The sequence below is a fragment of the Glandiceps talaboti genome, chromosome 1 (genome assembly GCF_964340395.1).
Source record: "Glandiceps talaboti chromosome 1, keGlaTala1.1, whole genome shotgun sequence".
Lineage (NCBI taxonomy): Eukaryota > Metazoa > Hemichordata > Enteropneusta > Spengelidae > Glandiceps > Glandiceps talaboti.
The window spans coordinates 1,329,366-1,344,141 of record NC_135549.1 but is presented as its reverse complement, the minus strand read 5'-3'; the positions used below and the strand labels follow the sequence as shown (position 1 = coordinate 1,344,141).

Sequence of the window (14,776 nt, the reverse complement as noted above, 5' to 3'; positions counted from 1 at the left end):
AAAATATTTTCAGGACAGATGCGCTTTGGTATCACAAAATAATTAATGTATTTACCAAATTATATTGAATTTGAAGCATGCACTCTTAGGATATAGACTAATTACCCAACACCATTAATTGCATAAATAGCTCATTAATATTCATGGTCATTTACCAAAAACTTATCAGTTCTAGCCATAACTCGAAAGAATATGTTCACCAAATTTTGTTTGAATTGAGACAGCCATTTTTGAGAAAATGATGATATAGACATACACACATACACAGATACTTTTCATCCCTACTATGTAACCTTCATGTTATTTTATTCATATAGTATGAGAGTACAGAATCACAGCAGTTTATACGGTGGGAGTTTTACCAGTGGCTACCAGTCATTAAACAAGTGACAGTGTAGGGTAAAATATGAGCAACCTTTTTATTTGGAAACAAAAATGACGAAAAATACTTGCAGTTGCAGACACTTTAATAATCTTTAGTTTATTGTTTATTCTGTATTTCATCATTTTCCTTTAAATTTACTTCACCATTTTCTGACTGTTTGTTTTTATCAACATTGTTTTCATCTGCCTTTGGCTGTTCCTTTTGTTCATCCTCCTCCTCCTTGTCATGTAATGCCTCCAACTCCTTTCTATGCTTGGCTACAGACCTTTCCACATGGCCTATGACACTAAATGGATCAATATTGACATTTGAAACCTGCAAAAAATATGAAAATTACAATGAATTTATTACATGGTGTCTATCTTGGACTGTACATATGATGAAATGTGTAAGTAGGCGTAGAATCCTATTTTATATGCCTGTTACAACTTCTCATCAAAACACAAAAATGATATAATTCTCAGTACCTTGAAATTTAAGGAAACAAAACTCCTATGAAATTTTTAAATTAATTTTCATCTTGTGTCTGTATCAGCATTACATTAAGTTTATTCACATCCTAAATCTCCAGTGTGATTCTTGTACCACTGCATTTCCATATTCATAATTAATACAGATGTCAGAATATCTTAAAACAAAGACAGTACAACATAGTTACTTAGGAATGGTAAATTGGAAATGAATGCAATATTTTCATCTGTCTACTACGGAGTAGTCAGTTCAGAGAGAAACATTAATCCTGATCTGTAGTAGCCAGTTCAGAGAGAAACATTAATCCTGATCTGTAGTAGCCAGTTCAGAGAGAAACATTAATCCTGGTCTGTAGTAGCCAGTTCAGAGAGAAACATTAATCCTGATCTGTAGTAGCCAGTTCAGAGAGAAACATTAATCCTGGTCTGTAGTAGCCAGTTCAGAGAGAAACATTAATCCTGATCTGTAGTAGCCAGTTCAGAGAGAAACATTAATCCTGGTCTGTAGTCTGTAGTAGACGGATCAAAATGTCATATTCGTTTCCAATTTACCGTTCCCAAAGTAACTATATTGTACTGTCCTTTGATTCTTGGAACCATGAACAATATATTGTCCTTCCTAAAACAAGTAGAGATGGAATAACTTACTGCAAATAATTCCATAGCACTGATATCATTGCGTGGACTGTTAGCTTGACCTCTACTAATGATTCTGACGATGGCTGGGATATCATCATAGTCTGGACTAACATACGGCTCCTGTGAATACAGATACAGTCAACTGTTACCATTTAGGGATGATCATACAATGTCTCACAAGCTAAATAAATGAACTTTGTTGGCTCAAGACAAAACCCCTCCCCCTAATGTTCACAAGAGTGACCACCACATTTATAAGGCCACTCTAATCCACTTGTCCTTAGTTATGTACAAACAAATACCCCCTCGGGTGAAAGAGGACCAATTTGTTTTTAGTTGTGTACAAACAAATACTAGGGTGAAAGAGGATTAACTTGTACTTAGTTGTGTACAAACAAATACCCCCTAGAGAGAAAGAGGACCAACTTGTATTTAGTTGTGTACAAACAAATACCCCCTAGGGAGAAAGAGGACCAACTTGTACTTAGTTGTGTACAACAAATACCACCTAGAGAGAAAGAGGACCAACTTGTACTTAGTTGTGTACAAACAAATACCCCCTAGGGAGAAAGAGGACCAACTTGTACTTAGTTGTGTACAAACAAATACCACCTAGGGTGAAAGAGGATTAACTTGTACTTAGTTGTGTACAACAAATACTCACAAGGGAGAAAGAGGACCAACTTGTATTTAGTTGTGTACAAACAAATACCCCCTAGGGAGAAAGATGACCACCTTGTACTTAGTTATGTACAAACAAATACCATCTAGGGAGAAAGATGACCAACTTGTACTTAGTTGTGTACAACAAATACTCACAAGGGAGAAAGAGGAGCAACTTGTACTTAGTTGTGTACAACAAATACTCACTAGTGTGTAAAAAGTATCAACACAATTACCAAACTCTCTTGTAGATGCAAATTCTCATTCTAATTAACTTGTACAGTATGCCAGCTCTGAGAAATTGCTTTTCTTACCAGCTTGAGTAGAACATCACAAAATTCAAAAAAAAAAAAGCTTCACGCTACAATGTCACCCCACCCCCTCCCCATATGATCACTATCATACAATTATTCCATATGTACCAGTATGCCACATTGGCAGCTCTGAAAAGGGAATTTTCTTACCAATTTTGGTAGAAACATTGCAAAACTCCAAGCGAAGAGTTGTAAATCATCCATGAAGGCTTTAATAGTATAATATAACAATCTAAAGAAGTCTGTAGAAGCAGTTTTATCCATGATAATGACTTCATAGTCTTTCTTTGGAGTGAGATAGGCCATGGCTGTAGCATTGCCAAGTGTGGTCGTCAAACCTAAGGCTGTATGTATCTGTGAAAGAATATACAAATTTTATTATGGTATCCAGGGACTGTCAAAACAAGAGAACCAGGAGAGCTGACTGAGAGGGAGTACAAAGAGAACATAAATAGAAAAAGATTTTATGATTTGTCAGGATATGATCGATTAACCAAAAAGTTCTCCCCTTGCTCAATTTAGAGTATGGTGGAAATCAGGATGGTATTCAGTTTCAATTATCAAACATAGTTGATAAGAGCCACATTCAACAAGTAACATCAACAAAACTTAGATGAGTAACATCTATAGTGTAAGTAACAAACCACATTGGGTTGGTACAACCAGACATATACTATATTGTCCAACTAGTAACATCTGTTCTATTAGTGTAAGTAACAAACCACAGTGGGTGGGTACAACCAGACATATACTATATTGTCCAACTAGTAACATCTGTTCTATTAGTGTAAGTAACAAATCACAGTGGGTGGGTACAACCAGATCTATACTATATTGTCCAACTAGTAACATCTGTTCTATTAGTGTAAGTAGCAAACCACAGTGGGTGGGTACAACCAGATCTATACTATATTGTCCAAGTAGTAACATCTGTTCTATTAGTGTAAGTAACAAACCACAGTGGGTGGGTACAACCAGATCTATACTATATTGTCCAACTAGTAACATCTGTTCTATTAGTGTAAGTAACAAACCACAGAGGGTGGGTACAACCAGATCTATACTATATTGTCCAACTAGTAACATCTGTTCTATTAGTGTAAGTAACAAACCACAGTGGGTGGGTACAACCAGATCTATACTATATTGTCCAAGTAGTAACATCTGTTCTATTAGTGTAAGTAACAAACCACAGTGGGTGGGTACAACCAGATCTATACTATATTGTCCAACTAGTAACATCTGTTCTATTAGTGTAAGTAACAAACCACAGAGGGTGGGTACAACCAGATCTATACTATATTGTCCAACTAGTAACATCTGTTCTATTAGTGTAAGTAACAAACCACAGTGGGTGGGTACAACCAGATCTATACTATATTGTCCAACTAGTAACATCTGTTCTATTAGTGTAAGTAACAAACCACAGTGGGTGGGTACAACCAGATCTATACTATATTGTCCAACTAGTAACATCTGTTCTATTAGTGTAAGTAACAAACCACAGAGGGTGGGTACAACCAGATCTATACTATATTGTCCAAGTAGTAACATCTGTTCTATTAGTGTAAGTAACAAACCACAGTGGGTGGGTACAACCAGATCTATACTATATTGTCCAAGTAGTAACATCTGTTCTATTAGTGTAAGTAACAAACCACAGTGGGTGGGTACAACCAGATCTATACTTTACACTTTAGCTGAGTTGATAGAATCTCACATTCAATGTTTACAGTATAGATTTGGTTGTATTTAACCATTGTGGGTAAACCATCTTGGTTTTTTGTTGATATTTTTGGGTTGAATGTGGCTCTTAGCAAACATGTTTGATCACTAAAACTTAATGCAATTATCATTTCCACTGCAGCGAGTTCCATCATGCAATGTCTTGAAAATAAATGAAGTTCAGTGACTTAAACTTACAATATTTTAGTTCTATGACATAACTTACAATATTTTAGTTTCATGACATAACTTACACTATTTTAGTTCAATGACATAACATTATTTTCTATGTGATGAATATTTACTGAAACTCTAAAGTATTGGGTACAGACAACAAAGGGCTAACTTCAATGATTATTGTTGCATGGGACTGAAATGATACGAAAGACTGTGTTATATTCAACTACTGTACCTGTAAAAGATCACTAAAGTAATTACTTCCATGTTCTCTAGAATAGTCTATTCCTGTAAGGCGAATGTGTTCCATAAGCCCTGGAATGAAAGGAGAAGACAAATTTATAGTTATAAATGTGAACAAACAAATAAACACACTCACAAATGCATGCATGCACACCACTTTAGGGTCTTGAATGGTGAATACCATCATTTTCTTATCCTGTTTGCCATGCCTCAATATCAATTGACCAAGTAGTTTCGGAGAAGATTTTGAAGTATTTTTACCGAAGTCTCATTTTAGACCTAATTTGCATATTTATGACACCATCAAATTCTCTTGAACAAAGCTAGATCTGGGCATTTTAAGACACCTTCAGTGCTGGTTGTTACCTACCATAATGTCTGACTGGTCCAACACTGGCCTGTGCATGGGGATGGACCTGACTGGCACTAGCTTTGGGTAAATTATCCCACATCAAATGTGGATATTTGTAATTCTTGTCTGTTTCATATACTTTCATAAACCTGCAATAAATGTTACAAATATAAAGTTGAGATTATAGTAGTATCATTGACAAACAATATTATTTCAGAAACTTGAAATAGTAACAGTAGCTTCAGGATTTTGGTGCCACGTAAATTTTACTTTATCTGTAGCCATAGTAAGTGAGACACCAAGCCAGCAGTATTGTACGCAATGTGGTATGGAAAACACCAATCTTGAACTCAAGTTTGCTAGGTAATTTGCTAATCAAATAATTTTGGTCTCCTATCGCCAAAATAGTTAGACACTTTGTTACTGGTATCAGTTCAAGTTGATAAACTGTAGTCTGATACATGTACGAGTCAACTCAAATGAAATTTGGATCATACATTCTAACTCCCCCCCCCCCCCCAAAAAAAAAAAAAAAAAAATATACCATGAAAACATGAAAAACATGAAACAACTTCAACAAAAAAACAAAAGAAACAACAACAAAACTTACCATTTCATAGCAGTGTTCATCATGTCCAAAAACTGAATTTCATTATAATTCAATGGGGAATGTGATTTTAGAATTATGAGTGCATGGTAGCCATCATATTTGAAAGTATTTGATGCTGTAGCTGAATAGTCTGATTCTATCCTACCAAATGTATCTTCTGCTGTTTTGCTGGAAGTAAGAAAAAAGGGTAAAGAATCAGGTATAAGGAAGTTGAAAGACTAATACCATGGTGTAGAGAAATTATACAGTTATCTATATTAATCACATTACCTTCGTTTTTATAGTTAATAGTTGATCACATCTTTCAAGGCTAAGACTTAAAACTGTAATTTTTTTCAAATAAATAGAATTCATTTAAGTCAAACTGTTTTTAACTCAATAAAAGTTCTTACAAAATAAACTGTTGTCCACAAGGCATTATTACCCATGCATGTACAGAGACTACTGCAAGCTGGATTCATTTTAAGATGGTGTCAACAAATGAACACTTTGTGAGCTGAGTAAATTTGTGTGTGTGTGTGGGGGGGGGGGGGGTATTAACAAAAGTTCCATGCGATACTAAAAATGCTTTTCCCTTGATGAGGCATAATAAACCCAAGTTTAAACGATTCAGTTTAAACGATATTAATAATAATAAACCCTACTTACTATTGATACGCACAGAAATCACAGTCCTTTTCTGACTTCTTTTCCAATTCCTCGACACTAAAACAGTTTGAAATATTTTTCATAAATTTGCATATGAAACAGATTTGAACATGTGGTCTACAGGCAATAAAATACACATCCATCAAGTATAAGACTACCACATTAGAATTCTAAAATTACACTGCAGTGCAATACCAAAAACATTATTACATATGTACCAAGGATTGCCTGCTTCAGTGCATATGCATACTAGTGGTATATACACTGCAGTGCAATACCAAAAACATTATTACATATGTACCAAGGATTGCCTGCATCAGTGCATGTGCATACTAGAGGTATGTACACTGCAGTGCAATACCAAAAACATTATTACATATATGTATGAAAATGAGCACACAATTTGGCTATGTACATGAATGCATAGTATATTGGTATTTTTAAAACATTTAACATATTTAATGATAATTATAACAGATGCATGATCTGAGTGAAAATTTGCACTCTTGCTTACAGTTTTTTTTTGCTGCACTATCACTCATCATTTTTGAAAAGGTATGACCGCAGAGAACATTGCAAGTATATACATGTACAAACAGTCAGAATATGCCACATTTACAACCATACGTCATGGGGTTCTTTCATTTTATATCAAAGAGCAGCAGAGAAAGATTTAGTAATCATGAATATGTAGCAATTTAATGACTATTGTTTATGTGAGAGACAAAGCGAGAACAGACTTACTATTCACGGACATCGTCATCCATAGACATTACACCTGGTCTTTTAGATCTCAGTGGATTGAATATAGAGCTCTCATGGGTATATGTATTGAATATTGATGTTATAAACTGGGCAAGTATATGGACAGAAAAATAAAAGCACAGTAAAAAAAAAAGTAATGCATATTTTGCAGGTTTGTTAGAAGTGGTGTAAAATTTTCATCACAACCAATATTTTTAGAAAGTTCCACCCTAGAATTTTATCACCCAGACGGAGTTTTAACTTGGCTATCTGGTTTGAAAATATCATTCCAACATTTACCAAATGAAACCATATCAATCCAGTGGAGTCAGATAGCCAAGTCTCTGGGCTAAGGATTTGATAAATGATATGTGGATTGAAAAATGCAAACACTGAACTTATTAAATTGTCCCCTGACTTCGTTATAACTGATAAATTGTCATCACCAGTTTGTGACAGTAATTCAGGGTTCTCTCCAAGCCAGTTACACATTAGAAAATTCCACCTTATGATTTCATAAAAACATTAGTAATAAATTTAAATGATAATGTATACATATATTCCCTACAGTAAACAGATCATTGAAAACTCTTATGTATTTTTGTAGCGAAATTTGTGATTCATAGTACATAATTTCTACCCAGTCAAGTCACAGTACTGTTCATGTGTAAATTGAGTCAGAGATACAAGTGACAGCCCTATTCTCTTTTGGTGGCATTTCTATTTTTGTTTTATGAGGGAGACTCGTTTTTCCATTGCACATAATTCATTTCAGTATCATTACCTTGAAAACAACTATTGATAATAAAATACCCTCATATCTAAGGACCAACTTAATGCACTATTTTTATCTGAATATTGAATACTTAGTAAACATAAAATTCATGTTGTATTGCATTCATGTCAACATGCATCTTCATTAGACTGTAAGATATGTCGTGACGTTTCACCCTCACCGGCCTCCTCTCACACCTCTCCTCTCCTTTCATGGTAGGGGTTGGCCAATGTGTGAGGGCACCCGTCATGGCGTACCTTACAGACTAGTGTCTTCATATGAGTAATTAATTGTCAAATTGTCAAATAATTTATTCGGTTTCCTTGACAACAATGCTCCAGATCACTAGATTTAATGATTTTAAAAAACCTGATTTTTATGCAATAACATATAGTTCATACAAAACAAAAATAACGCAGAAAATATGTTCAGATCTGACATATTATTCACTTTCATAAAAATAATTACACAATTAAAAAATTAAAAAGAGAAACTGATGAAAAAATGCTCACCTGTAGTTTGACTTCCTTGAAAAGTTCGTCATCATTATTCAACCATTTTAATACTTTAGTTTGAAATGTATCAGGTATAATGACCTGACCTGATCTACGGTTAATGTCATAGATATTGGTTAACTTTTGGTAAACTTCTCTGAAATTAAATTTAACAAATCAAATAAATTGAAATCTGTCAAGGCTGTAAATACTCAATTTAAAAATAATTTCTCTTCAACAATACATTTCTTCAGTCAAAAATGTAAACATCAAAACTATATTAATCATAAAATTTGATTTAATATTCCATTCTTTTGAAACTTTTTTCTATCCCCCTAAGCAAAATTTTTTCACTAATTCTGCCACCAAAATACAATAACTTGTGTTACTTCCCAAACTACTTAAATGTCTTTTTCTCCATTCTCCCCATTCTCAAATTTCCATGTTTCCTTCCTTTGCCCCTACACCCATGCATGGAATGAGTCTTTTCTGCACTTCCATGATATTTTCCTTCTTTCTACTCTTGCCCCATAGCTATTCCATGATAGCTTCCTCAATTCTACTCTTCTCCCACAGCACTTTCATGATATTTTCTATCTTTCTACCTTTCTCCCAAAGCAATTCCATGATCATTCATTTGGCTTCTTCCCCCATAGCACTTCCATAATAGATTCCTTAATTCTATCCTTCTCCCACAGCACTTCCAATATATTTCATTTCATTTCTGCTACCGTAATACACACTAATTAATATTCTCCTTCGTTATGACAGATAAAGAGACATTCCAACCTGCAATCTTTTTGTAGAACTATACTCCATCTACCAATAATATCTTCTAATTTGCCTATTGATAAATTCTCATCTGGTGTAAGGCCTAGACAGGTCTTCTTGTACCAAAGCTGATAAAACAAGACATATCAAGACAAGTGTTAATGACATGACATGAAACTGGAGTAGGGGGAGGGGAGAAGCCAAGTAGTAGGGGGAGGGGGAGAAGTCAAGTCTACCATGATATCATAGAAGACTTTTTACAATGAGTTCTGTCTGTCAGTGTCTGTCTGTCTGTCTGTCTGTCTGTCTGTCTGTCTGTCTGTCTGTGCATCCGTAATACGTCATTTCTCTGACACAATTTAATTTCATTCAAACCTGGTACAAAACACTTTGTTTCATGACATGTATAATTTTGATAGAATGGTGACCATATTTGTAGTTATAAATCAATATGTACTAAGTAACTCAACAAACTAATACACAGAGATTACATTTGAGTGTCTAAGACTACCACATTATCAGGTGAAAGCTTTCTTTTGGGACCCTTACCTTTGATCTTGACCTATGGGGTCAAATATCAAAATCATGCCATTTGTTGCCCATTCAAGACACTTTGTAGTATTTATTTGTTGCCAATTTCATTTAAGTCATGTAGCTGCGATAATTCTTGTAGCATTTGTTTGATATTGAGCTGTTTTTTCTTGTTTTTGATCTTTTTCTGTTACCTTTGACCTTGAAAAAAAATAAAAAACAGAAAGAAGAGCTCAAAATCAAACAAACGTTACAACTATTGCAGCTAGTAATAGTATGGACCCTGCTAGCTACAATAATTGTAGCATTAGCTGTCATTTTGAGGACTTTTTCTGCTGTTTTTGTGCTTTTTGTCGTTTCGATGTTTAACCTGTGTTTGTTTCAAGTTAAACATCGAAACGACAAAAAGCACAAAAACAGCAGAAAAACCTCTCAAAATTACAGCAAACTCTACAATTATTGCAGCTAGAACCCTGCCTGCATTAATATTTTAAAAATAAATAAATAAATATGAATTTACCTACATGGTTATGATCGACAACACAGGAAAATGTTTCCAGTTGATATAAGGGAATTGGTTTTGGTCTGAGATCGTAAGAATTGATTACGAAAAGTAATTTCATCCATCCGTAGAATGCCACTCCAAAAATACATGCTGCTATTAGGAATAATTTCTTGTTTTGTCTGGAGCCTGCCATTTTGACTTGCTTGTCAATAGCAATGTCTGTTACAACGGAAGTCATAAATTATTTGTAACGAAGGAGATATAACAATTGGATTTTCAGCAATCTTACATTCTAATTTCGTAAGTATAATTACTCCAAGTTTCGATGTTCTTGCAATAATAATAGTAATATGCAGCCGTCACTTCATGTACGGTGTGATGCCTACAGCACCACTTACAAAATAATACAAGTCACAGTGGGCCTCGCACTATGTGTCGATCTTTCTGCCTTTGCACTCGGCTGCTTTTTTACTCCAATCCACAACCTGAACATTTGCAGCAAATGGAATTCTTGATATCTCATCTGTTACGAGCAGCCCAAGTCTTCGAATCCATGCTATGGAGATGTCATCGCCGCGTTTAATTTCATGAAAACACTAGACAGCTGTGTTGGCACGACTAATACGCAACTTCCGCTTCCGTATTGCAGCCGAAAGTCACGTGGTGTCCCAGGGGTTCTTCAACCTCGAACTAATGCCAACTTCTATGAACTCAAAAATGGCATCTTCTTAAAGTTTTCTGTTCTCCTTAAAGTGCGCCTTTTGTTACTGCTTAACAATTTTAAATTGATTCTCATATCTTAGAACAAAAACATCTGACTTTGTGCCAGATTTACTAAACGGTTTGTTTGTTTAGTACGAGTCTTGTGTGAAGCTGGGTGTTTTGAGAAGGTGGGTAACACGTGCTAGGTCGGCAGTGGTAGGGAAGGCACACGTTAGAAACTTGCTGGAACGTTTCAGGCGTAAATTAGTTTGACAGAATAGGTAAGGGAGATCCGTTAGGGTAAGCTGAATGATTATATTTTGTGAACAGACATAAAATGCACACTTTGTCAGTGTGCTCGTTACGATCCATACATTACCGTCATTAGACTAGTTCAAATATGCATGGTCACATGACTGGCGGGATTTTTGCTGCATACATCTTTGGTCAATCATTAATATTTGTTACATTTTGGGATTACCTCGCCATTATCTCCAGCAAATACTGTATTTGTCTTTCAGCGAAAGTCCTGCTTGCAGACGGTGTATGTAGGCGTCGAGAAGGAAGTGACGACTTACTCAGTATGCTAGCGAGCAGGACTACTTCATCATCGTTTCGTCACAAGGTTTAATATTAAGGTAGTCCTGCTTGCATACGTAGTAAGTCGTCCCTCCCTACTCCGAAACGCGTGCGCTGGAAGCAGAACTAGCCACAAGGTAACACTCACATGTAACCCACTTCTTTACCAGTGTTGTCTCTTTCCCCCCCCCCCACCGTGTCGACAAGATGGGTTCAATACCACATATGCCAAAGCTTCTTTTTGTAGTCATATGTTGTCTCTTGCTGATTCAAAGGGCAATAAATATTATTATTATTATTATTATTATTATTATTATTATTATTATACAAAGGGGAACGGGGGGCGCAGGAACGTGCAGCCCACAGGGTGCTCAGGCTCATTTAGTTGTTTACAAATATGAACAAAACAAAATAAATATACAAGTAAACAAACAAACAAACAAGTAAACAAACAAACAAAATAACCTGACAAATGAGTAGATACATACATGAGTAAACGACAACCAAACACTGCCCCCCCCCCCCCCCCCCGTCCTCTCACTGACTATCAGTCTGAAGTAATGCAATTCCCCACCCTGAAGTAGCGATTAGAAGGTCATGCATAGGTCGTCATGAAGATAAGAGACAAATATAAAGAATAGCTTCTGCATCTGGTGATAACAAATGTTGCCATGGTGATACATGTCATTCACATGGTCAAAGACACTCAGGCTAGGATAAGACAGTGCATAATCACTAATAACACCACAACGTAAATAAACACTCACACAGACAGGTGTGCTGATCTTCGTAGACCTATTGTTGTTTTTACTACCAGTGTCACCCTTGTAAAATTAACTACTTGATAATAGCTCAGTAAATTTTTCATAAGAATATTGACGTATTCCTCCCTAATAATCGAAAAGTACAACTTTGATCAGTACAACACTTGGAAACATCCAAATATTCTGCTGATCTGTTTTAAAATGCTGTATAAAATTAATTGTACCAGTTACTGATTGACTTGTCATTCCATGTTTTAGGTAGAAGTAGTCATTGCGATGATACAAGATGGCCTCATCAAGGAAAAAGTTTATGGAAGAAGGAAAACGTCAGTTGAGGATGAAATTAAATGCTATAGAAGAACAAGAAGAACAGATGCACCAGTATCTCTCTGACTTAGTCAGACCAGTAAGTATAATCTGAATATTTATAAATCAATGAAACACATAGTCTAGCTGTTAGACCCTAAGGCAGTCGTGCTAAGGCGTGATCGGTGCCTGAAAGTTTGTATCACCCTCAGTGTCTGTTTTGTCTGTTTACATTAGTAAGCTCATGCGTTCGTATGAATAATGGGTCAATCTGTTGACAAAGACTAAAGTATGCAGTCGAAATGTTCAGGTAACAATTTTCAAATTTGTGTTTGAAACCAAACCTTAACATCCAGTGGATTACCAACATAGATGAATCTTCATTTGAAGAACAAATGTTGACATTAACTGTAAAGATATTTACTTTACAAGAATATTACTTTCTTTCCCAGGCTGTAACAGTTGCACAAAAACTGTTGAGAGAGAGTGACAAGCATCGATTTCACAGACGTTATCAGGACATTAGTTCTACAGTTGGAAAGTGCTTGGATAGACTACTATGGATCAGTGCTATGTTACCCTCTGAGGAGACCGGTAAGTTTATAGATGATATGACAGAGCCCTGTGACTTATAGTGCAAGTGTGGTGTACTCGGGGTATCTGCATGAGTGCTTGCAGTGTTCTATTCAGCAGTACACTTGTGAAAGTGCAGCAGAAAACACTGTAAACAAGAGTGCAAATACCCCTAAGTTCCCACACTGGAACTCACAAGGAATGGGGTTCCGTTATTATTACATAGGTTTATCTGAAACGGCAAATTTCCATACAAATAACATTGTGCGATCACACAATTTTGTGTTCAATGAATGATCACACCTTCATTTGCATATCAAGTACATGCAGGTATGCAGTAGTGTTTTCAGTATTGCACTGCAGTTCAAATATTATTAGTATGCTCGTACAACTGGCACAAGTAAAATACGTAATAATATGCAGTACTTTTGTTGGAAATACTGGTATTGGAAAACAATATTCCTCCAACTGACATATATCTGGGTGAAAAGAAATATGTTTACCAAAAGGTTTGAAGTAAGTTGTTTTTCACAGTGATGAAATTATGATTAGCAAATTATTGTTGTTGATATCAAGTAGTATTCATTGAGACTTCATGAATTGTTTTCAGACACAGAAGGAAATGACTCGAGTCATTCCACTGAGAGTGTATCGGACACAGAACTTAGCAGTGAGATATCCCATGGTAGCAGATCAAGTACAGTATCAAAACATAAAGTTATCAAACTGATTAAAAAAGAGGAAGCCCCAGACAAGGTTAGTGATGTCAGTGAGAAAGGTGAAGAGGTTACCATGAAAGGAAGAAAATGCAGAAAAAGTGAAAAACAAGTACAGGAAGAAAAAAACAATAGCAAAAAAAGTGAGAAGACAGTTAAAACCGATGTTATGTCTCAGCTCAGAAAGAGAGACATTGGAGGATTGTGCCAGATAAAAGAAGAAAAAGAAGGGATAAGTGACAGCGAGATAAATTTTATGGAATCTAAAACAGAGTTATCGGCTAGAAACTTGAAGGAAACAGCTCCCACAATGTCCAGGAATAATATCAGGGCGGATAATGTCAAGAAAGCTGTGAGTGACCCTTGGCTAGAGAGAGGAGAAGAAGTACTTGGGAACCAGGAGGAACAGAGTCAGCAACCCCGTCAGGTTGGTAATGGTAGAGGACGTGGGAAGGCTGTTCGGACTCAATCAAGTACTCATCAAGGAACAAGTGGTAGCCCTGTGAAGAGATCAGTTGGACCATGTCAAAGTAATGACAGCAGAGATACACAGTCTTCAGAAGTACACAGTCCACTTAACTCAGCTGCAGATATGAAGTGTGATGACAAAACAGCAGTAGACAGAGAACAAGTTTATGTGCCAGTTGCAAAAACTGAATCAAGTGTTGGAAAAGCTGAAGCTTATGTGTGTCCAAGTGACCCGGAAGTATGGAGTATGGATTCCAGATTTTGTGATGCAGATACACCAGAAAAAATGAGACCTAGTCCAAAGTTTCATAGACCTCATGAAAGAAGAGAAGATTATCTGATACAGGAAAAGATATCAAAGGAGAAAGTTAAAGATGTCCTGTCATGGCTAGAAGAGAGCAGTAAGGTTACAGAACACAACGGTAAGAATGTGGGTAATGATACACAACACGGAAAGAACAACTGTGAAGGTCAGGTTCTGTATCGACGAGGGACAAACAACTCAAACAATAATCAGAAATCCAGGAAGATGCCAAGAAGTTGGAGGGAACTTGATTTCCGCCCAGAACTGAGGCATCAAACCAGTGCCAGACAACGTTCACAGCCATATGCACCATATATG

General features: G+C 36.0%; 1 protein-coding gene across 1 annotated transcript; it reads right to left on the bottom strand.

Annotated features, from left to right (window-relative positions):
• Positions 1-229: 229 nt before the first annotated feature.
• On the bottom strand, positions 230-10,239 carry LOC144442865 (uncharacterized). The gene is made up of 11 exons (XM_078132265.1): positions 10,066-10,239; positions 9,029-9,138; positions 8,258-8,396; positions 6,971-7,077; positions 6,227-6,283; positions 5,579-5,746; positions 4,987-5,117; positions 4,609-4,688; positions 2,622-2,825; positions 1,504-1,614; positions 230-700 (listed from the first exon to the last, which is right to left on the bottom strand). The coding sequence occupies exons 1-11, from the start codon at positions 10,237-10,239 to the stop codon at positions 482-484; spliced, it is 1,500 nt and encodes a 499-aa protein (XP_077988391.1). The 3' UTR covers positions 230-481.
• Between the last annotated feature and the right edge of the window lie 4,537 nt (positions 10,240-14,776).